This window comes from Cydia pomonella, chromosome 19 (genome assembly GCF_033807575.1).
Source record: "Cydia pomonella isolate Wapato2018A chromosome 19, ilCydPomo1, whole genome shotgun sequence".
Taxonomy (NCBI): Eukaryota; Metazoa; Arthropoda; class Insecta; order Lepidoptera; family Tortricidae; genus Cydia; species Cydia pomonella.
Window position 1 is genome coordinate 3,445,359 of NC_084721.1, and position 26,352 is coordinate 3,471,710.

The window sequence follows — 26,352 nt, forward strand, 5'->3', positions numbered from 1 at the left end:
TGTTCTGTGATCTAATTTCCTACCGTAAGTAAGTCCATAAGACAGTCGGGGCCTTATTCGAGATGCACAACTGTCAAATTTCGCGTCCACATCAAATCAACACTTGATTCTATCGCATGTTGATTGTATCAAGTGTTGATTCTATCAACTGTGGATATTATCATTTGGAACAATCAAAACTCATTCATAGAAAAAATTATCAAACAAAAATCAACTTTGTTTATTACTACTATATAGTTTGAAATGGCTCTGAACTCGAAGTGGTTCGGTTTGATTTGTTTGTCACCTGACTGTGGATTGCTAATGTCAAATTTTGACAAGTGTTGATTTTATTGCTAGACTTTATTGTCCATGGGCTTGGGCACCATCTTGGATTTTTTGACGTACGACAGGGAATACCCTTCCTTTCCTACAATATATGGCATAGAGTAAAGCGTCTTTTTTTTTTAAACAGGAATCAGCGACATCTTGTATTCGATAGGATAAGTAATGCGCTATGAACAATGCGGCGGCGAGTAGTGAAACTGTACCTGACAACGTCAATCAATTAAAAAGTGACCACACAGTTGATGGTCGATAAAGGCGATTATTAATTGAATTTTAACGACAATAAAGAACTATTGACATGCGATCTTTTTGTTGAACCCACACCTACACGTCGAATAATGCTCGCTCCACATATTCTCCTATAAACGCTCAAAATTGTAAAAAAAATTGATGCAATTTACTCCGCACCCAATCTCAAGTTGCTTCTAAACCACGTTCACGAACCAAGTTGTAACCTAACACATCTGTAAATATAAGGCATATGATTTAGAGATAAAGTCCGTTTTTATTAAATTACGAGATGGTTCATGAATAACCTTTATTACTATAAAAATAATACTACATTTGTCAATTTTTTTTTTCTGTATTGCGCTATTACATAATGCATAAAATTGATATAAAGATAGGTACCATAGTAGCTCGCTCACTTGGTCTATCAACAACTATTTTAATGCTCTTTGTACTCGTATACGCGACCCCATTGTATGTACAGTCGCCATCAGATATATTACTTACCAAGACCTAAGTACCTATTATTTATATGTACCTACACAAAGAGAATTCCTATGTTAAAAGGAGATTAAATACATATTTTGTTATTCAACTACAAATAAAATAAAATTTATCTTTTTCAGTTAACACATTTTTTTACCGATTTCTTTAATAAAATAAAACATTAAAATATTATGTGACTATATTTCATTGTCTTCGGTGTAGATTATTTACTGATGTTCCAATTTCCTGTATCAGTTTGGTACCAGGAAATATAAAAACTACACCTCTTCAAAAACTTTGCTGGTAGTTCGACATCTGTAAGTTTAAATATAAAACATGATAAAAACACTTAAGTCAAAAACGTATACATAATATATTTGCCCTATATTCTGGTCGCTCGGTAGGGTGCTCAGAAGGCTGGGTGCATTTCCGCGCTGGTTAACAATGCTGATCCTCTGGTCACCAGAAGCCTATATAAGGCGCTCTCATAGAGCCACACTAGTGCCCTAGAGTTTCAAATTCAACCCCAAGTGCCACAAATATGTAGTAAAGGGCTTAAATTCTGGATCAAGAACATGGAATACTGTTCGCTAGTAAGGCCATAGGTATTAGAAAAAAATAATAGTAGGACACGGCCGTGGTCATGGTAGGTGGTACAGGTGGGCCAGGCAAGCTCTGAAATTATGCACCTATTTTACTATAACTTTGTTCACCTGTGTATATTTACTGTTTCCATGATAATCATTTTTAATATGTAGCCCGTGTAATCGGGCTGTATCATTGGTCTCATATTTTTTAACACAAAATCATAATATTAATTCAATAATTAATGGTGTTTTACATATTAATCATTAATGTACCTATTTTGCAAAATTTTCTTGCATATAATAATATTGTTTACTTCAATTGACGTGTTTATTATTTTCGTTACTATGTCAACGTTAATACTTAAAAAAATATAACGTGAAGGTTGAGTCCGCAGTACAGTTACAGTTTACGTACATAGTGGCATTAGCACAGTCGGATTAGGACCAAACTCGAAATGTCTGAACAGTCATGAAATTTGGTATGTATATACGTTAAAGGCTCCTTTTTCATGCCCACACCATTTGACATTTGGGGACGTCGAGGAACCGCAGCCATCTTGGAAAATGTGGACCATCCAGGAGAAATTAGCGTTTTACTCTAAATCTACGTTCTTTATTCAATAATCGTGTAAGGCAACATTCAAGCTTATAAAATTCTACATAAAATAGTTTTAGACATCTTTGCGAAAAAAAATGATCTTGCTTTAAAAAATACTTACTAAACCCAGATTTAGCCCTTATACCCTTTCATGGGATATTCTCTTAATAGGAAACTTGGAAGAATAAAAATTCCACTTTTAACTATACATTGGTACATAATCTACCCCAATATCAATATTTTACTTGACTGCAACTTAACCAGAAAGTAGGGTTATGGGTATAAGTACTGAGGATTCAGGACACCCTGTAGCTTAGGATACTGGACGGATTTTTTAAATGACGTATTATTTAGCCCTAAACCTTTTTCTTCCGTTAATTTTAGTAACTTTGTATTGCATAGCACTTGTATACTAACTGTGGATCTACTGATGTCTGTTTTACTGTACTCCGCTCAATAGTTTAGGCGCTAGAAGAAAAAATATGATTTAATATTCGGAGTCCTCTCAAGGCGGCTGTATTGATTGTAAAGTAGGTTGTGAATGGCAAGAGGAATCTAACGATACGTCATTTAAAAAAATCCGTCCAGTATCCTAATACCTAGCTACTGGGTGTACTGAATCATCAGTACTTACACCCATAACCTTCTTTCTGGTTTAGTCACAGTAGAGTAAAATGTTAATATTGGGGTAGACCACGTACAAATGTATAGTTAAAAATAGAATTCATATTCCTCCGAGTTTCCTTTTAAGAGAATGTCCCCTGGAAGTGTATAAGCGTTAAACTTAGATTCAGCAAGTATTCTCTATAACAAGATGTATTGTTCTGCAAATATATCGAGGACTTTTTTGTGTAGAATTTAATAATTTATTAATAAGTTTTAATGTTGACTGTTGTGTTGATGGTACACATTTTCCAAGATGGCTCGGATTCCTCGAGGTCCCCAAATGTTAAATGGTTTGGGCATGAAAAAGGGGCCTTTAATTTATATACATAATAAATTTCATGACTGTTACAGAGATTTCGAGGTTGGTCCTAATCCGATTATGCTACATTGTGCGTCCGCAGCAAATTCGGTTCTCCATACAAATGTAGTTACGCTCTCATTTTAAAATGACTTGCTAGATTGCTCTGAAACTTTGTACTTACAATAGGATATGGTATGTCTATGCCTATAATTAATTTAAAACATAAATGTGAAATGAGAGCCAATTAAGTTCAATATTAAGAATATGTGTCGTTGTTGACTCGCCGACAACGGAATTGAGATCTATATGGGTGCCATGTTCTGTGCTGTGTAGAAAATCCTGAAATTATAAAGGATTTGTCTTGGCTAGTTTTTACGTATAGGTTACGTATCACCGAAACGTCACAAACACCACGAAGGTTCGGCTTGTACGGGCCCTCGTTTTTCCTATATTCTTATACGCTGCGGAGACCTGGACTATCCGAAAGACAGGAGAAGACGATAGACGCCCTAGAAATATGGTGCTGGAGGAAAATGCTGGGGATATCCTGGACCGAGTTTCGGACTAATGTCTCCATCCTTAAAGAACTCCGTATCAAGCAGCGCCTTTCGACTCTCGTAAAGACCCGCATACTCAGTTTTTTCGGTCACGTCTCGAGGAGGAACAAGGACTCCATAGAGCGTCTAGTGGTGCAGGGTAGAGCAAACGGAAAAAGACCGCGCAAAAGGCCACCTATGCGATGGACTGACCAAATCAAATCTGCCATGAAGGGTCCCCTGAACGCATTTGCCAGAATGGCCCCCAACCGCGAAAAATGGCGAGAAATCGTACGGCAAGCAACATCTGCGCCTGATATCAGCAGTTGACCACGACGCTCTGCAAAGAGTACAACGACAAAGAAGAAGAAGACGTATCATATTTGTCTAAAATTTGGTTTGTTGGTACACACACAAGGGATAGTCTCTAGCTAGGTACGGGGTGCCACACTCGTCAGCGCGACGGCGATATTTTTTACCTTTTACCTAAAAATTTCAAATTTGTGTACGGGCTCAGCTCCTGTTTCGTCTTAAGCCTGAATTTAACAGATTCTGACTCACAGGGGGCTTTGAGCATGCTGTTGCGTTCGTTTTCAAATTTTGAAAAAAAAAAGAACTAGCCTAACAACACAATAAATGCTTGTTTTTCCGCATTCTTCACTATATCTCCCTGTCTCACTACTATCTGACCTTCTAACCCAGAGGGGAAAATATACCTTATTGGGCCTACTCCATCTTCCTCATGATAATATATTTTACTTTACTGAAAAGCAATCGGTACATGTTACAAGATGCACATTGTTAAGAGCCGGGGTTAGAACCCACGACCATTGGTTTTAAAATGAAGCTTTGTATATAATTTGTATTTTTATAATAAATCTGTTTTCTTGTTGTCATTTTGTGGTATTGTATTGCTTTATGTTAATTGTCAAGATATTTCTTTCATCCTGGACAATTGTCACATGCGTCACATGTACGTTTTTATGATAGATCTACATCGACGCAACTGCATGTCATTGTCAAAGAGCATATAATCACTACGTTTTAAGAGACGGGACTTCCATACTAGCGAGTGGAATCAGTTTGTTTCGCAAATCATTACCAAAATGTACGACAAAGAACTGTCAAAGAATCATAGTACCAACATAAGCGATTTAAATAGTGTAGTACGCTACACGCTTACGATTCTTATCGATATCGATAAAATGGGGAGGGTTGAAACATAGGCTCCTGTCTACAAATTTTGTACTCGAAATCAGGTTAGCATCGAGTCCACATTTAAGTTGTATGTTATATAGTGGATAGTTCTTAATTGGACTACTATCTGGTCGGGCTTAATGTGGACCCGAATTATTTTAATACAGTTTTTAAGTCGTGTTTTTTTATTTTATTAAATGCTTGATTTTCATAATGATGTGCACATACATGTTGAATAAATGTAACTTTTCTATGGGAAGATGTATCAGGTCTTCGTTCCCAACAAATTTGGCCCACTGCCTGCATCTGAAAACATACAGCCTTGGAAAAACATGACTTTATCTACAGTTTATATTCCATGTGTTTGCTAATGAGATGATCAACTGATTATTTCGCGCTAATATGCATCTATAAATCATGTTTTTCGGCATCCAGTTATCAACAACCCTTTATCAATGCTTTAACTTTTTATGTATTTATATGTCTGTTAATCAAGAGAACGGGTCTGGCCTTGTTGGCAGCGACCCTGCCTATGAAGCCGATGGTCCCAGGTTCAAATCCTGGAACGGGCATTTATTAGTGTGATGAGCATGAATATTTGTTCCTGAGACATGGGTATTTTCTATGTATTTATAAATACTTATAAATTAGGTCTATGTACATATATATATATATACATTATTGCACAAACTGACTTAGTGTGTTGTGGGTATATATATATATATATATATATATCGTTGTCTAAGTACCCACAACACATGCCATTCATACTTTAGTACTAAGTCAGTTTTTGTAATAATGTCCTATAATTGACAAAAGATGTTAACTAATGACCATTAATGCATAAGTAATAGATAATTTATGCATTATTAATCTTCGACGAATTAATTATGGTCATATTGCATGCTAGTTCTAAGGAAATTTCACATATTTAATTTAATTATTTACACTGATATACAAATAAAACTACAGTTATCGATAGTTATAGTATATCCCTAGTTTACAACAAAAAATAACGTAAAATATCTAATTTTCGATGTGTTTATAGCCTGCTGACCCAAAATAAGGTCAAAAGTATCTAAAGCAATACTTACCAGTCTTCATCCAAGGGAAATTTCGCCATAAAATCCCTTTTTTCGTGATTTTCTCGAGTGGCTCGCTTGCCACATATTTCACACTTAGTAAACCGTTTTCTCGCTGGCATTGTAACAAACTCGCTCTTTACTCTGATCACGGTTGACTATTTTCGATTTTTGCACTAAATAATAAAGAAATTACACGAAATACCCGAACAAAACATTGAAGCCTTCAAAACAAACAAAGCAATTAGGCTGACAGTAGACTTGATGTAAACTTGACAGAATAAATAGCACTGACGTTTTCTTTTTCTTCGTTGGCAATGATTTGCGAAACAAATTCCATACAAAACTTTTTTCTTCCTAGTTGAGTCAGCCTGATCGGAATTTGGCAGCTAACTCCATCTTGCGTCCAGTAGAAGAATCAAAATCGTACAGGTAAAACTACTCTCTGCCTTAGGATCCCCTTTTAAATGTCATAAATCCAAACATGGCAGCCATACCCATCGACAAAAAAGTCTACCGTTGATCTAATTTCATTTGACAGTTAACTAATACGTATTCGACACGCTTATATTTGACAACTAGAATCCTGACTAGAGCTGGGACTGCGTACCAAAAGTACGTCTCTGTTACTCGTACCAAAAGTACGTCTAAAATACCAGTTTTACGAGTATGACCCCCAATAGGCAGTTTACGTATTTGCCGTGCTTAGGCGTCTTACAAATAAGGATTATTTATACAAATATCGACTTATTATTTCGGTAAGGGTCGGAAATATGGTGTCGTTTTGAGTGAAGGCTATGAATCTATTGTCATATTTTTGTTATACAGGGTGATTCATGAGACGTGAGCTGGACTAAGCCTACACAATCAGTAAATGTTAATGAATCGTTCACCATCATATTTAAGTAAAACAATCACGCTTTTTATCTGTTATTTAACTTTTTCTTAAGCACAAATTTGATTTTCTACAATCATGGACACCCTACAACACTTAATTAACAAAGATAAAACCTCTTTAACCGTTATGACAGCACTTTGATTATGAAGAAAATAAAATGTCACACTTGAGTGAGATACGATTTTATAAAAGTAACCAGACTCCGATGACATTCAATTTGTCACTAATTATGGATAAAACAAAGAGGGTGACCATAAATATCGTAAATAAAATAAAACTCTTTTTTTTGAACAGTAAAAATTAAATTAACGTTAATCTCACAAATACTGGTACGAAACAGTTGCTGATAATTTACCGAATATGCAGGCTTGATCCTGCTCACGTCTCCTGAATCATCCTGTATATTATTACATTATTTTTAGATACAACAGACACCCAGACGACCATCTGTTAACAAAATTTTATTTTACCTAAAGTAACGGTAAGAATGGAGGTACGAGGTGATAAAAGTTTCATATTTGTTTTATTTCAGAAATCAAAGTCCGTACTTTTAAATACTCGACAAGCTAAAAGTAGTCTATTACAAATAACCTGTTCCAAAAACTATTCCGGTACAACGCCCCGCCTCTAGTGTGGATATTGTTCACTGACAGGTGGAGATAATAGCAATTCGACAAGTCACAATATTTCTCACATCAAATGGAAATCAACACGAAACGTCACTTTTAGCATGTCGAATAAGGGCCCTGGTCTGGCACATATGGTAAGATATTTAGTTTATGTCTTCAATATTTTGATAGTGCAATACAAGATCTATGAAACGGCCAAGCCATAGTTTTTAAACCAAAGTGTATTGTTAGTAAAGTCAGAGCTCAAGCCCCTAGGTTTGGCTTTTGCTGAGACCTGATAACTATTTTACAGTAAAAGCTAGTGAGTCTTGGCCGCCAATTTTACACGAAATGGTGCGAACCTATATCTTTACATTATTTATAAACACCAAATAATATTGTACCACAAACGGGAAAGGCACTTAATTTGTTTAAACTAATTAAGGGCACCACTGAAGTAAGCAGACAACTATCATACCCAATCGAATATCATCTGTGATTTTAACCAATGCTGTGGAAGCACTGTGACCTGATCGGAATCCAGACTGAAATGGATTAAAAAAAATTTACATACCGTTTTATTAGGCAGGCGTCCGGTTTTATATCCCATAGCCCAGTATTTGGTCCATCGCTTTCACCCAATAGCCGAGTTCATTTTAGATTACATCAACTCTCAAATAGTCCTTACACCCTGGCGGGTGCTGCCTCTGCGTGCGTCCCATGACACGGGCAAGGGCAACATCCGCTCGGTATACTCCTTACATTTCATTAAAATGTCCCTTTTGACATTCTACGTGTCGCGTCTCTACGTGTTGGCTTCGGCTCCGCGCACGCCTCCCAAAGGTCCGGAACACCATTGTTCCGTGATGGGAAAGACATACAGTATACATAATGGATATGGATGGATACAGAGGATTACTATAACTAGCTTAAATCTAAAATAGGCTTTTGAGGCATTGTACCTTTGTACCAAGAATGCTGGCGGCATTTCCTCGTTGTATCGCAAATGTATTATGTTGTGTGCATTTATTTATTTGTTCGGTTAATGTGATCGTGCAGTAAAGAACTAAAAAACATATTATGATTATGATAGTCAACTCACATCACAGATTGTTTCCATGCCATGCGATTAAATAAATAAAATGAGAAAAGTTGAGCCTCGAGTTACCACAGACGATATTTGTAACATGTTAAGAGATGATAAGACATATAAGGTAGGTTAAAATGAAATAAACAAGAGGGTCAATGGACCATTACCATGGTATTTTCTTTACACTTTATTGCGCAAAACAATTAGGTACATAACACCGAGAAGATACAGTAAATATGTACAAAAGCGAACTTATCCCCTTAAGGGATCTCTTCCAGCTAACTTTTAAGCAACTGAAAGAGATACATACGAAATGGTATTCAAACTAAGAACCTAAAAAAACAATTAAGAATTTCATATCTAGATAAAACGGGTAAGTAAAACTAAATAATCATTAAAGAATAACAGAGACCTGTTTTAAAAAGAACGGGAACTTAAGCAAAGTAAGGGTAGTCTAATAGACACTGAAACACATTTAGTTATGGTAAATATTATAATCATTATCTTGCAAGTAAACACAGAATTTACCTACAAAAAATATAACTAAACCTTTTGCTAAACACTTTTCATCCATAATTATAACAAAGATCTCTAATAACGGCTTTGCAGGAGACGAATCGAGCACAAGTTGTAAAATTAACAAAATACGTTTGACCGAATCAGAAATACTACGGGCTATAAAAAACTCGACAATTAAAAAGGGGCATACCGCCCATTTTTGTGAAACAGTGTAGTCCGGCTTTGACTCTACCGCTCTATCTTATATTTAATCGGTCACTCACTGAGGGCTGCTTTCCTGATGAAGGCTCGCCTGAAAAAGTCTCGAGTTGTGCCAGTTTACAAGAAAAGCGCGAAGCCGATGTACAAAACTATCATTCGAGTCCGATAAGGGTGCACATATTCAAGTTGATAAGGGTGCGCAAGTTGACACTATATACACCGATTTCAGTAGTGCGTTCGATAAAGTTGACCATGCAGTCCTATTGCGAAAGCTCAGCCTTTTTGGTGTAGGCTATACTTGGTTAAAGTGGTTCGAGTCGTATCTTGCTAAGTGACCGCAAAGTGTCACTGTCCACGGCTACAAATCGCTAACATATTACGCCGAATCGGGAGTCACACGAGGGTTGCATATGGGACCGGTGCCTTTCCTAATATTCAATAATGATATCACCGACCACATAAAACATTAACTATTTTACGCAGATGATCTAAAGATCTACAAATCAGACGTTCTAACTACATCGCTTGTTTCTTCATTAGTGATTCTGACTCAAGGTCTGATTGTATCCAGAATCCAGGTCATGTATTTAGTGACATCTGTGTAGATTTCGGGAAGTGACAATTTTCCACAGCCTTTTGGTCCGTACGACTGGACCCCGTACTGGACGAAGCGATCGCGGTCCCCGAACAGACTCTGCACCATCAAGGGGCTTCCTGCAACGGGGCAGGTGTCTGCGCCGTCTGGATAGGAGGCGCAGATCTTGTTGTGCACGTCATCGTCTGTGTAATTTGTTTTTAGTCTGCGGGAAAAAGGACACCATTGTATTGCATGTATATATGGTTGTATCCTTGTATTACATATATATTCGACATTGTATGTTCGAACAGTATTATAGACTAGCAAAAGGAGCAACCTAGTTCAATAACAGTTTGATAAAAATTAAGCCAAAGTATACGACTTTCAATGCTCTTTCGGAGCGTTCGACGTCATTTTCTATGACGACTGATGGGTCATAACGTGGTGCTTTCCATAGAAAACGAAGCTCCGAAAGCTCTGTCCCGGCCCTGGCCCATTCTAGCGCGAGGAGAGCGTTTAATCTCCTGAGATCCAGATTTGTTTTATCGTGGAATATTTATTTACAATTAGGATTACGCAGGATTTTAGGAGGATGAATTTGAAGCTGTCAAATTTCCGTTCAGTACAGTTGAGGCGCTCGTGGCACAATTCCCGTGGGGTCATTATTGAGCTCTAGTCAGATCTATAGTTATAATAATAAAAATCATATCGTTCTTAGGTGGTAGTTTAGTTATACTAGTTCGATGATTTCAAATAAGAATGTCGCCTATACTTACGTAATTGTGTACTTATTGTACTGCTCCTTGCAGTACTCAGCATCTCTTATTTTAACATCCGCATATAGCATTTTGGAAAAGGCGTAATAGCCATCCCGCGAAACTCTCCAATGAGTGACGGTGGCACCCAAATTAACGAGGTCCCGCGTTCGCAAATAGCGGGTCACTGGCAGGCAAACTGTACCAGCATTCTCTACAAAAATATACGAATTAATGATGTTGATTAAACACCATTTAAAATAGGGACCGTGCGCGTTGGAGGGTCTGCCATCTTGTGGCCTGAATCGGAAACATAAACATGTATATCGACACTTCACGCCAAAGGAAGTGGTTCTGCTATCTTGTGGGCTACATTGGAAGCATAAACTTCACATTTACAACTCGCACCAAAAATGTAACGTCTCCTGTGCTGCCCCCTACAGTTTAAGCACGCTCCCTATAGCATAAATAGGAGCAGATGAGACTACGCGTCCAAAGTAGAAGAAAAGTATCTACACTTTTGAGGATTGATGTGAAAGTGGCAGAATGTTTAAAAAAGTTGTAAAATTTTCAGAAATTTCAGAAAAAAATAGGAAATTAAGGAGTTTCTTTGCAATTTTGTTCCTCGTACAAAAATTCGAAATTGTCCAACGGCACAGTAATAGAATTCAGCCTATAGTAAGCCGAGAGTTACAATACATACTTAAAAACAAATTCACGGGAGTTTTCAGCCTAATGAGCCCGATGCTATTATCATAGGGGTATTTGTCTTGATGGGCATCGATTACCTTGACAAAGACTTCTTCAATGCCTATGTCCTGAAATAATAACAAAACATTATTTTACTTATAGATAATTTTGCCTACGTAAAATCGCGCAGCGCTTATGGGGAATTTCGTTACGCAATTTGCGTCATACGAGTATCATCATATGTGATCACGTTTCTTACTTGACTGCCCTAGGTACGTAAAATATACTATACAGTTTCTCTGTAAATTGTGAACCGTTATTCCATCAACAGCGCCCTATCAATTTAAGTTAGGTATATTTTCACGAAAGCAACACGTTATCCAGTGTCGGATTAGCCACGTGGCAAAAGTGGCAAATGCCACGGGCCCCGCGCACTAACGCATTGTTGTCGTAAATAGTATATTAATACAGAGGCCGAGAAGTAAGGAATTGCCGGCCAAGCGTATAAGCAAGACTGGATAGTTATGAGACCTGGAGGCCTACCGCGAACCACGTTCGATGTGTTGCCTCTCTGTCGCACTTGTAAATTCGTACGTAAGCGTGATAGGGAGGTAACACGTCGAACGTGATTCGCGGTAGGCCCTCTGGGCTATAACCGCGATAATCGATGTTCGCAAATTGCGGGCATTTTTCTCTGTCATTCTAATTCCGCCTTCATTGGAGTAAAAGAGAAAGATCGGTAGGCTCTCAGCGACCCCTTTTGACGCCGATATATGTAGGTATAATGCTTTCCCCAAGCGTGCAATTAAATAAATAACAAAAAATTCAAAACTTAAGCTTAGAATAAATTTAAAAGTAGAAAAAATTTGACTGCGACTTGAACTCACGGCCTCTGGAACCTGTTTCTTTTCGTTCGACAAAATTAAAGCAATCCAAGGGCCCCTTGATAGAATTTGCCACCGGCCCCGCGCTGGCTTAATCCGGCACTGACGTTATCCGAGTGTTTCCCTTACCTGTACATAAGATTCACACTTGGGAGGATCTCCCACACAATCCGTAGTCGTATCCACGTCATATTCACCCACTCTCACGCTGAGCAGCCTCCTGCGAGCGCCGCCGGAGACACAGTGGGCCGCGGTCATCACGTAACGCTCGTTGATAAGGCTTCCACCGCAATTAAATGTGGAATCCTCTTCGCTGTTGGAAAATCCTGTTGGGATTAGAACGCTCAATGTTCAATTCGTCATTTATTTTACACCATACGCATAATCCACACCAGGGATGTTGCGAATATTCGCATCCGCATTATTTTCCGCAAAAATCCGCATCTGCATAAAATAGATGAGGATCTTAATGCGAATGCGGATGTGGAACAGGTCGGTACAGGAACGTGTTAGCGGCGGCGTCTAGGTAATTTCATCATTAGTCAATAGGAATCTCGTTTCCTTAGCCTATGACGGACAGCGACAAGAAGTGACGAGTTTCACTGGATTTAAATTGACCAAGATGTGGACCATGATTACCTTTTGTATTTTTTGAGCTCCCCATATTTCGACGCAGTTACATGCATCTTGTTCAAGGGTAACTGGAGATAGCGGATAGCTCTGCTATATTACCCGTTTATAAAATGAAATATTTGAAGTTTCATGTACCTAATCTTGACATCCGCATCCGCGAAGCCTTTAAATATCCGGATGTCAAAGATCGAAATCTTCAACATTCCTGACCCACACATAAACAGACACACACATGCCATTTTAAATTGTAGGTAGTAATAAAAACGTTTAACGTTATTTGGGCTCGAGCACTACCAGTCTACCAGTTCTTTGCAAAGCTGCAAGAGCATCGCAAATTAATTATTTAAAGACCATTAATTGCCATTAATTGCTATTATTGGTTTAAAGACTTTAGATCTTAGGACTACAATAGTTATTTGTTTTACAAGGGGGCAAAGTTGTTGTTTAACCGCTCGTGATAATATTGATATCCGAGCAAGCGAAAGATACCAAAATTGAACCAGTGGAATGTTGAGCATTGGGAGGGTTCAAGGCACGTGGGTTAAACGGATTTTGCCACCAAGTGAAACACAAAAATTTTCACCACACCAACGGGAGGAAAATATTTACAGTAAAATATCAAATAAAATCAAAACCAAATCAAATCCAAAAGAACGTTATTAAATATTTATCGTTGAAAATCATCAATTAAGTCAATTCTATAAGCCAAAATGAGTAAGCAACCCATAATTGGCAATAAATTACTTTACAACATTCTTATCCGTTTTTGAAGTAGGTACAAGCTGGTGTAGTAAAAATATACAAAATAAATAAAAATGACAAAACTCACGCGACAGGTAGGAAATGAGCACCATCCAGGGATACTCGTAGAGACCTGGGACCGGAAACGCTATAAACATTATTTTTTATCAAACAAGTTAAATAATAGAACATACGAGTGCGAAAAATAGGAAATTTAATTTATATATTAGCACACGTATCGTACAAACCTTTAAATTTTCGACATACTTACGTAATGTGCTAATTTTCATACTAGTGCGGTAAAGTAGCACCATATTATTATGTACTGTAAAAGTTATTTTCCACTGAATAAACACAACATTTTTATCACACCAACGCGAGGAAAATACTTGCTAACTGTAAACATCACAAATCAAAATTTTCTGTAATAATGTCCTGTAATATTTATTTATTATTTATTCTGTCAGCCAACACCAGAAAATTAGGTACTCAAAAATTGCATCAAGTAACTTCGCCACGCCACTCTGTGGATTTAATGCAGCTTTCCCATTATTCATTTTTGAACGATCTGGTGAGGTGAAATATCAATTTTACCTCCTGCAAGCCTGAATCCATAGTCCTCCCCTCCAACGCCGCAGTTGTCCGGCAACAGGCGAAGATTTGGATGGTTATCGGCGGCGTACCCCAGCTCAGTCAACTCGGAGCAGCATACCTGGAAATTGTAATAGAGAATATGACCAAAATTTATTTATATGATTTTATTTGTATAATCTATAGGGAGTAAAATTAAATGCCATCAAAAACATAACTTGTAAAAAAAAAACAAGTTTCGCAACTCAGTTCTTCTACCGTAAAAAGTATTGTATTGTATTTGTATTTGTATTGTATTTATTTATTGTATACATGTACAGTAATGCATCAGGATACATGGTGTTAAATATAATTTCTTAGGAATAGTACATGCTACCCTGTGAGGGCATTACAATGTCTTACTTCTATACTTATAGAGTAGTAGTGAGATCCATGTAATACCACGTCAGTTAGTCTATTCAGACCCTACTTATGGGACCTTCTGTCTTAAGTTATCAAGTAATTAGCTAACCTAACAATAGCTTATAGTGACCATATGAATATTAAAAATCTTTTAATGTTTTAAATAAATAGATTGACTTGGCATAGGTACTGTATTTATACAATGCCTGTTTGGTTACTGAAAATTCAGGCTTCCAGTTTTATCCACAACGAATTTATAGGGGAGGGGAGGTCGAAAATGGCCTGAACTGCTTCGAGAAAAGGATGGTACGGCCGTGCCGCTTTAACGCTCGACTTGGCGGATAATACAGATAATAAGCTCATACTACTAGGTACTTCCAAAATAAAACTTTTCATAAAAGAAAATACAATTATTAATGTATATTTCAGTTAAGAAAATTTCATCGTAACGATGTTTGAGATGAGTAGAGCACACTCTGAAGCGGAATCTGATTGTAATTTTTCCGGTAAGGAGCCCTGAAAACCTTCCAATTTCGTAACTGACTGTCCTCAAAAAAAATTACGAAATTCTACTAACCATTGGTCGCCCGCTCTCGAACCCGCAGAAGGCATTGTTGAGCTGGGTGTCGATGGCTGGATCATTCTTTTCAATGGGCTCTACAGCAGCATCACATGATTTGTAGGCAATGCAGTCCGTACAGTTTTCTGTAAATACACACATTATTGACGTTTCACTCGTATGGCCTAGGAATTTCACCAAGGATTTTCACTGCGACAAGGTACGAAGTGGCTCGAAATGAAATTCCTTGACTCTATAAAACCTGTATGTACTTCTACTAAAGAGTACACGGCGAGAGTTATAACCACCTTTTATTTTGTAAATGTATATTTCATCGAAATATAGGTTAATTTTGAACAACGAAGATTTTTCTGTATTCGAACTTAATCCTTGTCACTTTGACATAAAGTGCCCATGTCGGTGACTAGTGCAGCATCGAGCACTAGTACTTCTACCTTATATATGGGCAATAAAGTCGTGTATACCTATTTTTTGACACTTTTTCGTATCGATATTTTCAGACGTGACTGTATGAAGGGACTTGGACGACTGTCCCATAGAAAAAACAAACGCGTAAAAATGTTTCTTCGACTTTTCCTAATCAAAACTCGATACTGTTTATGCCCTTAAACGGATCCCCCGCTATTTTTGTTACATTCTGTATGTGTAAACATAAAAACTTACTTATTTCCGCGTAAACCGATGTACAACTTAACACAATAAACGTAAATAAAGAAATAACTATGTCGCACATATTATTGTTATTTGAAATATAATACTCGAAACACTGATGCGTGGAAGCCGATCCTCGGATGACTAACAACTGGCTCTTTATCCGGTTTGAGAAGTTTGTATTAAAACTGGTGGCTCTATGAGCTGTTGACCAGAGATAGGTGCAATTTAGTATTTTATACAATCGTGATATAATAGAAAGCTTTTCAGTCGAGTACAGTGTTTAGGTAACAAAGCTTGCTGAGTTGCCTAAGTGTGGTACGAAATTGAAAAGCTTGATTATACGAGTATCACTATAGTATACAATGTTTTTTATACGAGTTATCAAAAATAATATATTTTTTACCATATAACCTAAATAAGTAATGAAAATTGGTAATTATCTAAGTAGACAAAAAGACATTAAGCGCGCGAGCCCTCGCCCACCCGTCCCCTGTTCTATGGATTAGATGATTTGAATTTAAACTAACCGCTACGACAACATTCCTATTTAACAACCAGCCGGCTCCATTCCTATTTTAGGCGATCCTACAATCGCGGCGGGTCATTGATAATGGTGAAACATAATTTAAAAAGTAGACAGCGTGAAGATAATGTTGACATGTCTGTGGAACACTTATGTAGAACTTTCTTGTGTTGAGTTGGAACAATTGTATGCGTGTTCAGGCCCCCATCGGCGGACTATAACTTATTTGAATCGGTCATAGATGAAGTACTTAGTAGTGTTATTAGAACTAATAATATATAACAGAATAATAAATGGTGTGTGGCGATTTTAATATTAACTTGCTTGAAAATTTGCCATTAAGTGGAAGGTTGCTAAATACTTTTATATCCTTTCATTAAATCAATTTATTTTGTGAGCTGACTCGAATCACAGCAACCCGTTCTACATGGGGCCATATGTACTGTAAAACGTTGTACGACACACGTGCGAATAGGTAATTCGCAACTCGTGTTTTAATATATCGCCACTCGTTTCGAATTTCCTATTTTTTGCACTTGTATCGTAATGTACTATTATATACCATATATGGAATAGAGGGACTAACTTTAAATTAGTTTTTGGCAAAAATTTCATGTTTGGTACAAGCTTTTATCGCTGACTGCACTTTTCTTTCCACAGGCAACTAATACTCATCGAGCAAATTCTAAAAACCCCAAACACAATTAATTTGCGTTGTTTTATCACAGAGTTCCTATGTCAACCTCTTGTCTCCATCATCAGATCAGCTCGATGGTACCATAATATTGCATTGTCACCCGACTTACATATGTATGCAAATTTTCAGCTCAATCGGAAACCGGAAAGTGGATCAAATTTAACTTGCAAGATATGATTACAAACAGACAACGGTCGGTGAAAGTAAATAAAAGAGCTAGAACTGCAGAAAAGTGATTGGAATCTAATGTTCGTAGACAATGAAACTCAATTGATTTGGTGAAAATATATTGCAAGTCACAACACAGAATGTAGGTATATACAGAAATTTTAAATCTCAACGAAACAAAAAAAACATCGCTTTTAAAAATATAATAAATTCGGGTAACAATGAACACGACCATATCATCTGTCAACGATTGCTTGTTGCAGCTAGCGCCAACGGCAACTTGTGTAACTAAAACTGATTTTCTGATTTTCATAAATATAATCCACTAAACACTTCTACCTCATAAGGCCAAACCAGTTCAGCCACTAGTTTTAAGTTTTATACACGGTGTACCATGAGAAAACCGAAAGATTTTAACAGTGTATTCCTGATCACATTTAGAGACTAAAATGTCATATAAACATTTTCTGGATTTCGCCTAGTTTCAGAGTTAATACCAATAAAAAAAAACTTATTGTAACTTAGTGTAAAACGCCTTTTTGATGGCGATAATGCCATTATCGTTGCATCTTAATACATATGTATGTTCGGAAAAACATCCACAAATTCAACCTTCCTTCCGAGGTTTTCCCGAGGGTCTACAGTATGGGGTTCTTCAAAAAAAGAGTGTACAGGTTTTTAAAGGGTCGGCAACGCGCATGTAACACCTCTGGAGTTGCAGGCGTCCATAGGCTGCGATGACTGCTTACCATCAGGCGGGCCGTATGCCTTTTTGCCACCGTCGTGGTATAAAAAAAATATGGGGCGTAATCTCAATATCCATATTGAAAGATGTCAAAAAGTGACAAGTAACCTTTTTTAAAGCTATGGAGTGTGGAATTAAAACGATTTAAATCTCTTATGGTAGAACTATTGCAAAAGTGCCCAGCTGCTAACTATAAATAATAGTTCCAAATCTCTCCAGAGTAGCGCTAGAGTAGCTAAGAACCTAGGCGTTATTGACGGAGTGAAGGGCGCTGTATATGATTTGATTCTTTTTTTCAAAGGTTTTTTGATGACTCTTTTTCCATTGTTAAAACTAGGTTTTACAAAAATTCATTTTCAGTGCCAGTTTCATCATAACATTAACTTTTTGTGTACTATCAGTACATTCAAAAATTTAAAAAAAAATGTTTTTTAGCAAAATTTACTTCAACTCGTATACATAACATTTTTTCCTTCTGTTGGTCTCGAAAGTGTGTGGTTACAATTTTTCGGGTTCCTCGTATTACATCGTGTAGTTATGAGTTCGCCCAGTGAGTTTGACTCAAGGTCTTATTGTATCCAGAATCCACGTCATGTATTTAGTGACATCAGTATAGATTTCAGGACGTGATAATATTCCACAGCCTATTGGTCCGTGCGACTGGACCCCGTACTGGACGAAGCGGTCGCGGTCCCCGAACAGACTCTGTACCATCAAGGGGCTGCCTGCGACGGGGCAGGTGTCCGAGCCGTCTGGATAGGAGGCGCAGATCTTGTTGAGCATGTTATCTTCTGTGTAATTTATTCTGTTAATGAAAAAGGACAACATTCGTGTAATATACTGATGTGCAAGTTGCAAAAAGCTTCCGAAAAATTGGTAAAGTTCGCACAACTTTCCGGAAAAGTTCGCAAAAAATAAAGGAAACTGTCATGTTGGAAATAGAATTTTTCAATTCCTATTCAAAAATATGAGAACATTCCGAAATTTTTACAAACTTTCCGACAGCACATCCTCCCCATTAATTAAGACTATATTCGAAGAGTAATATAGACTAGCAAGAGTAGCAACCTAGTTCCATAACAGTTTGTTGCAAAATTAAGCTAAAGTTCGTACTTGACGAGCGGTCTGGCTTATTGGGTAGTGACTCTGCCTATGAATGCCGATGCTGATGATCCCGGTTTCAAATCCTGGTAAGGGCATTTACCTATTCATAAAACGTCATATTTTCAAAAGAATTTAACATTCAACCACATAAGTACAATTAGAGAATGTTTTCACTGCAAAATTAGTACAGATTAACTTGGTCCCTGTCAGACATGTATTAAAAACAGCGACTGATTGTATATTATACAGACAAAGCTCTCAGTACATTTTTGACTTCGAAAGACGGACCATATGACTGACACTTATGTGACACAGTATATCACGGAAAGCTATCGCTTCTCAATACCACACCATTATCCCTATTTAAAAACGAGTTGTGATTGTCAATTTCATTATTAATTTACTTATTATTCGGAGAACCTAATAGAGCTATCAATTGCATATAATTGCAATTTTGGTCTCTTGACACAAGTGTCATGTACGCTTACAAAGAGGCACCAGCACGGTACGTTTGTTTGTGCTAACTCAATAAATCATTATTTTATTTTATTTTATTATTATTATTTATTTAATTTCACAACCTACAACTTAGGAGGGATTTAAATCTTCCTTGGTTAGAGGTGTAGGGTTAGAGCCGGCGTAGATTTATTTCACGTTCATAAGCGCATTGTAATATGCCTACTTTACTTGGAGCTAAAATAAAATACATAATGGATATATACAGATGATTACTATAACTAGTTTATATCTAAAATAGGCCAAATAAAATTATATATGTTAAACCATTTTCGCGACATTAGGGTAGAATATTTGACATTGTAGGCATGCGTTCAGTACAGTTCAGTACGTTGATTCCAAATAGAAATACTTACTTGGTCGCGTTCTTATAGTACTGCTCCTTGCAGTGCTGAGCATTATTTATTGTAACATCCGCATATAGCATTTTAGAAATCGCGTAGCCATCCTCCGAATACCTCCAATGAGTGACGGTGGCATCCAAGTTGTCGATGTCCCGGGTTCGCAAATAGCGAGTCACTGGTAGGCAAACTGTGCCAGCATTCTCTACAAAACAAAAATACTTTATAAAGGGATCCAGTCAGCATCAATGAGACTGCCCGTCACCGGTAGATACGGTAGAGATTTGAGCCCATGGTGAGCAAAAAGTATGAATTACATACTTAAAAACAAATTTACAGGAGTTTTCAGTCTAATGAGCCCGATGTCGTTCTTAAAAGCTTGATGGTCTGGATGGGTATGGACCTCTTCTATGCGTATGTCCTGAAATAATAACAAAACATTATATTACTTACTAATGGATAATTACCTACATAAAATCGTTCAGTGCTTATGGAGAATAGGTATTGTATCATTCCGCAATTTGCAACGTAGCGAGATCCATTGATAAGCTGCCAGTTGATCCCGGGTACGTCCTTAAACTACGTCCAAAAGAGAGGTATGGGCAATGTTAATGTCATCTCGCTTTGTGTGGTAGGGCACAGCACAGCGATATCATTCCAGATCTAGACCGGAGCCCAACTGGGGAAGTACCTCCACCCTACAGAAAACCGCAGCCAAAAATCTCGTCTAGCTTAGTGTGGTAGGGCACAGCACAGCGGATGTCATTCCAGATCTAGAGCAGAGGCCAACTGGGGAAGTACCTCCACCTTACAGAAAACTAAAGCCAAATAACACTAGACCCTACTCATAGTGTTGTGTTCCTGCCGGTGAGTAAGGTTGCCAGAGCTCAACGAGAGTGCGGAACGTTAGGGTCGGCAACGCGCATGTAACTCCTCTGGAGTTGCAGGCGTACATAGGCTACGGAGGCTGCTTACCATCAGGCGGGCCGTATGCTTGTTTGCCACCAACGTAGTATAAATAAAAAAATAAAAAGTTTTCCTAATCCAGTAACAATGATAGTAAGGTACAGTAGCTGGATTTAGTTGCTCCGTTATTCCATGTTATTCCGTGGACAGCGGTCAGCGGATGTTTCCCTTACCTGTACATGAGATTCACACCTGGGAGGATCTCCCACACAATCCGTAGTCATATCCACGTCATAATCGCCCACTCTCACGCCGAGCAGTCTCCTGCGAACGCTTGCGGAGAGACAGTTGGCCGTGGTTATCACGTAACGCTCGTTGATCAGGCTTCCACCACAGTTGAAGCTGCGACCCTGCTCAGGATTTCCTGTCGAGATTTAGTAAGCTCAATGTTCAATCCCTCACTCATTTTATCACACCATAGGCATAATCCACACACACCCATTTTAAATTGTAGTTAGCACGTAGTTAGATACTGGGCCCCAAAAGTTCACACTCCCCATGAACAGCGAAATTGAAGACCTAATGGCTGAACCTAACATCTTGGAGGAGACTAAAGCTCACAGACTCCGTTGATTAGGCGATCTTGAAAGAATGGATGAAGATCGAAGTGTGAAAAGAGCGTACCTGGGCTGCCTAGCGGTAAGACGTCCTGTTGAGCGCCCCAGGTATTGCTGGAGCGACATAGTGGAGGCGGATCTGTGCGAACTCCGAGTCAACAATTGGCGAGAAATAGCGAAGGACCGAGAAAAGTGGCGCTCTCTTTTTTTGGAGGCCAAGTCTCATTTTGGGTCACTGAGTAAGTAAATAAGTTAGTAATGAAAATGTTTAACGTGACCTGGGTTCCAGCAGAATACCAGTGCTTTGCTCTTTTGTTTTGCATAGCTGCTGCAGTCGTTATTAATCGGTCTAAAGATGTTAGATGTTAGGACTACACATATACTTAATAAAAAATTTCATCAACAAATCAAGCATTAAAAACACAACAATATAATACATATAAAACTTAAAATCTAAATCTAAAAATAAATAAAACTAATCTTAAAAAAATAAAAAAATAAATAATTTAGAATTGAATACCTTAATAAAAAAATTGTCAGTCACAATACTCACTCGTCTTATAGGAAATGAGTACCATCCAGGGATACTCGTAGAGTCCTGGGACCGGGAACGCTATAAACATAACTTTTCGTCACAATTTTAAACACACTTTTCTAACAAGTTAATATTTATTTTCCACAAAAATGTTCATCGCACCAACGCGAGGAAAATACTAACAGTAGGTAATACATCACAAATCAAATCGAAATTAACGTTATGAAATATGTATCATTTAAAATAATAAGTTTTAAAGTCAATTCCATCAGCCAACACCAGAAAACTACTCGAAAATTGCATCAAAAAACTTCGCCACATAACTAGCAAACATCAAACATTTATTCAGCAAACAGGGCACAGGGGCAATTTTACATGTAAAATTTTTACAAACAATAATATAACCAAAATTACAAAATACAATTACAAATATCGAATCAATGGAATATTAGATAATTTATTAGAGATACAGTCTCTAAATGTCGAATTACACAAAAAAAAACTATGATAAAAAAGTACAAACAACAAATAGGTACTAAAATTATTTAGATAGTTTTCTGTAGAAAGTTCTCTAAGTATCAGAGAAAAATATAATTTAAAAAAACGATCATTAAATTATCCTTAGATATGTGAAAAATAATTAAATTTAAAGACTGGAAATTAAATCAGAACAACAGATAAGAACCGAATGAAGTGTCTCACTAGCAAAGTTACATACTTATAACATAACATGTATCCCATGTAAAAGCTTAAACAGACCGGTCGGTTTCGTCTTTAGGTGCTGGTGAGGTGAAAATATCAATTTTACCTCCTGCAAGCCTTTGTCCAATGTCTTCCCCTCCAACGCCGCAGTTGTCCGGCAACAGGCGAAGATTTGGATGACCATCGACGTCTATACCAGCACAGTCAACTTTGAACACCAACCCTGGAACGTACGTCTGGTTGACGTAACTGGTGACCAAAGAGCTGGCGGCTTCCTCGCATAACGTATCAGTATTGCGATACGAGGAAATGCCGCCAGCATCCTCGGTACAATGCCTCAAGGGTCTATTTTAGATTTATGCTATAGTAATCCTCTGTATATATCCATTATGTATATTGTTATTGTAAATAAATCCATTGAATAAATCCAATGATGATTCACATAATCTTTTTTGAATAAAAGAAAATACATCACAAAAGGCGGAATTGAAGTCATAAGGCATTCTCTTAAAGTCAACCAATCCGGTAAGTTTTAAGCGGAGTAACATCATGCTGTATTTATAAATAAAAATAAGATAATAGTATTTTAAAATAATATCGTGATATTAGAGAGCTTTTCAGTCAGTACCGTGTTTAGACAACGAAGCCTGCTGAGTTGCATAAGTAGGTAAGGTACGAGATCAAAAAGCTTGATTATGATTATAATCACTATTGTATACAATACTTTTTCTACGAGTCATCTAAAATAATACTTTTTTTACTATAAAACCTACATAATGAATGCAAATTGGTAAGTAGGTATTTCAGCCCTTTAAATTATGAGATGGAATGGGTGATTTGCTAAAAATCCTGACATATGTAATAAAGAGTCCGTGTCCATTTTCAGACCCCTTGCATCAAAATTTGTGGAAGTCTCATACAAACTTTCATCCCCTAGTTTAAGTGATTGGGTAGTTTCATACTAGCTTACAAACCAAATTTTGGCTTTCTAGGACTTTAGGAAGTACCCTAGAATTTTGACGATCATCGGTGAGTGAGTGAGTGAGTCAATGATGAAATCGGATTATTTTAGATGTCAATAAAATCTAAAGAATAAGAGCTATGCAATTGAAACTTTTTGTGTTTAATAAATCCATTATCGACATCATATACCGAGAATTTAGTTTATCTGGTATAATCCAAACCCAAGTTATGAGGGTTCAAAGAAACAACAACAAGTGCTTCGAGAATAGATATATAGTACAGCACACGCACACAAGTAACACGCTATAAACGTCACATTTTCACAGGGATTTTACTGTTATAAATAAATAAATAAATAATAAATAAATAAATTTTATAGGACATTATTACACAAATTGACTAAGTCCCCCAGTAAGCTCAATAAGGCTTGTGTTGAGGGTACTTAGACAACGATATATATAATATATAAATATTTATAAATACTTAAATACATAGAAAACAACCATGACTCAGGAACAAATATCCATGCTCATCACACGAATACATGCCCTTACCAGGATTTGAACCCGGGACCATCAGCTTCGTAGGCAGGGTCACTACCCACTAGGCCAAACCGGTCGTCAAATGTTGTGCACTTCCACACTCTGTCCTGTACCAAAACTGTGCACCGTTAGCTTTGATGGATTGTTCCAAATAATACCTATTTACGCGATAATCTTATTCAATACACGCCCACAAATATATAAAATAATAATACTAATAGTCTTAATCTATACACATAAAAACTTACTTTCTTCTGTGTAAGCCGATGTAAAACTGAACACATTAAGCAGAAATAAAGAAGTAACTGTGTCACACATATTATTGTAATATTTAAAATGTATTATTTTATTACAAATATTGACGCGTGAATGCAGATCATCTGATGACTAACAAGTGGCTTTTATATCCGGTTTGAGAAGTTTTTATCAAAAATATAGCAAAAGTTATATGACGTGCCCGAATAAGAAGGATATTTAGTCCGGTATCATATCACGTATTCGGAGCTTAAAACGCCATATAAAGTTTTTTGAATTAGATTTACTTTCAGACATACCTAATGCCAACTTTTTCAAAACATTTTACTTAGTAATTATTAGGCTCAGGACTTTGGTATTATATTGGTATTATACCGTGGTTCTAGAATCCATGGAGTCGCAAAACATTTTTTTTTTTCAAAGTCAAAGTAAATATTACATTTATATTTATAAATTAAGTTAATGCTGGTAAACTAAATTAACAGTTGGGGTATGGGGTAGGGGTCAGGTTTGGGATAGAACTTTTTTGATGAAAATTTGTTATTTTTCACTTTTACCATCGTAAAGAATGTGTTTTGTTCACATATGTTCGCCAATGAATATTTACCGAGATATACTTAAGAAGCCCAATATTTTATTAAATATTGATTTGAGAAAAAAAGAGTATCTAACAAAACACACTTATTTAAACACATTCTTTATGATGGTAAAAAAAAATCATCAAATATTTTATGTTTCAAAAACGACGAAGTTACAGGGGGGGGGGGACACTTTTTTTCACTTTGGAAGTGTCTCTCGCGCAAACTATTCAGTTTATAAAAAAATGATATTAGAAACCTAAATATCATTTTTGAAAACCTATCCGTAGATACCCCACACGTATGGGTTTGATGAAAAATTTTTTTTTTAATTTATGACGTATTAAAAAAAACTACTTGCTAGATCTCGTGGAAGTTTGCATGGTAATGTATATCATATATTTTTTTTTTGATTTTTCATTCTGTTATTTTAGAAGTTACAGGGGGGGGGGGGCACACATTTTATTTAGTCACCTGCAATAGTCAAAGTCAAATATTCTTTATTCAAATAGGCCTAGCAACAAGCACTTTTAAATCGTCAAATTTTACAAATATCATCTTAATCTAAATATCAGAGCAATTTATTGATGCAGTTATTATTGTTCTAAAAAAAACATTGAACTATTATAGATATGGTAAACTTAATAGTAAGAATTTCACAAAAAGATCGTCAAACATCAAAATTGTATAAAAATACTAGTCTAGAACCTTTCTAGAATAAAATCTAAATGTCAAAAAATACGGTATATATATACATTGAATTATCAATTTCATCATTAATAACATAACAATAAATAATTCATTCTTTACAATCACACTTAATCCCACGGTGTTTCATCATTCATGTAGTCTTGTGTGCTATAATAGGCTTTAGAGATAAGCTTACGTTTTACATAATTTTTAAATTTACTAACAGACAATTCAGTTATAATATTAGGAAGTTTATTGTAAAATCTTACACAATTACCCATGAATGATTTCTTAATTTTATGGAGCCTAGTGAAGGGCACTGCGAGCTTATGCTTATTTCTAGTATTAATATTATGTATTTCACAGTTTTTCTTAAAACTGGCAATGTTTTTATGTACATACAGAATATTCTCATAAATATATTGACAGTGCACTGTCATTATGTTAATGTCCTTAAACTTATCTCTAAGTGTGTCTCTATGGTACATTTTATATATTGCACGAATAGCGAATAATTTACGGAATGAATATATAGGTCATACTGAGGAACTTTTACTATGGGACCAACCCCGAAATCATTGTCACGTGTCGTGTCTTTCTCAATCAATGGTCGTTTATGGATTCCGAGATAACGATAAT

The 26,352-nt window shown here is 36.7% G+C and overlaps 3 protein-coding genes across 4 annotated transcripts in view; 1 reads left to right on the forward strand and 2 right to left on the reverse strand.

Moving 5' to 3' along the window:
* Positions 1-26,352, forward strand: part of LOC133528077 (melanization protease 1-like) — a 154,791-nt gene that overhangs the window by 70,632 nt on the left and 57,807 nt on the right. The window lies entirely within an intron of this gene.
* Positions 8,757-16,100, reverse strand: LOC133528073 (CLIP domain-containing serine protease B4-like). 2 transcript variants are annotated; one of them, XM_061865284.1, is made up of 8 exons: positions 15,841-16,100; positions 15,175-15,302; positions 14,199-14,316; positions 13,693-13,737; positions 12,360-12,556; positions 11,360-11,474; positions 10,678-10,870; positions 8,757-10,124 (listed from the first exon to the last, which is right to left on the reverse strand). In XM_061865284.1, the coding sequence occupies exons 1-8, from the start codon at positions 15,908-15,910 to the stop codon at positions 9,875-9,877; spliced, it is 1,116 nt and encodes a 371-aa protein (XP_061721268.1). In that variant the 5' UTR covers positions 15,911-16,100; the 3' UTR covers positions 8,757-9,874. The 2 variants fall into 2 exon arrangements, with proteins under 2 accessions (XP_061721268.1, XP_061721267.1); XM_061865283.1 differs by having other exon boundaries at positions 13,693-13,752; positions 15,841-16,098.
* On the reverse strand, positions 18,355-25,192 carry LOC133528078 (CLIP domain-containing serine protease B4-like). Its single transcript, XM_061865291.1, has 7 exons — positions 24,439-25,192; positions 22,792-22,908; positions 22,002-22,061; positions 21,065-21,255; positions 20,247-20,346; positions 19,941-20,130; positions 18,355-18,769 (listed from the first exon to the last, which is right to left on the reverse strand). Exons 1-7 carry the CDS (start codon positions 24,506-24,508, stop codon positions 18,526-18,528), a joined length of 972 nt encoding a protein of 323 aa, XP_061721275.1. The 5' UTR covers positions 24,509-25,192; the 3' UTR covers positions 18,355-18,525.

Coding starts and splice junctions, on each gene's coding strand:
- LOC133528073 (XM_061865283.1), bottom strand. CDS start 15,910: ATGTGCGACATAGTTATTTCTTTATTTACGTTTATTGTGTTAAGTTGT. Junction 14,317..15,174: donor TCGAGAGCGGGCGACCAATG/GTTAGTAGAATT, acceptor TACAATTTCCAG/GTATGCTGCTCCGAGTTGAC. Junction 11,475..12,359: donor AGTGTGAATCTTATGTACAG/GTAAGGGAAACA, acceptor TTATTATTTCAG/GACATAGGCATTGAAGAAGT.
- LOC133528078 (XM_061865291.1), bottom strand. CDS start 24,508: ATGTGTGACACAGTTACTTCTTTATTTCTGCTTAATGTGTTCAGTTTT. Junction 21,256..22,001: donor ACTCATTTCCTATAAGACGA/GTGAGTATTGTG, acceptor AAATCTCGACAG/GAAATCCTGAGCAGGGTCGC. Junction 20,347..21,064: donor GGTGTGAATCTCATGTACAG/GTAAGGGAAACA, acceptor TTATTATTTCAG/GACATACGCATAGAAGAGGT.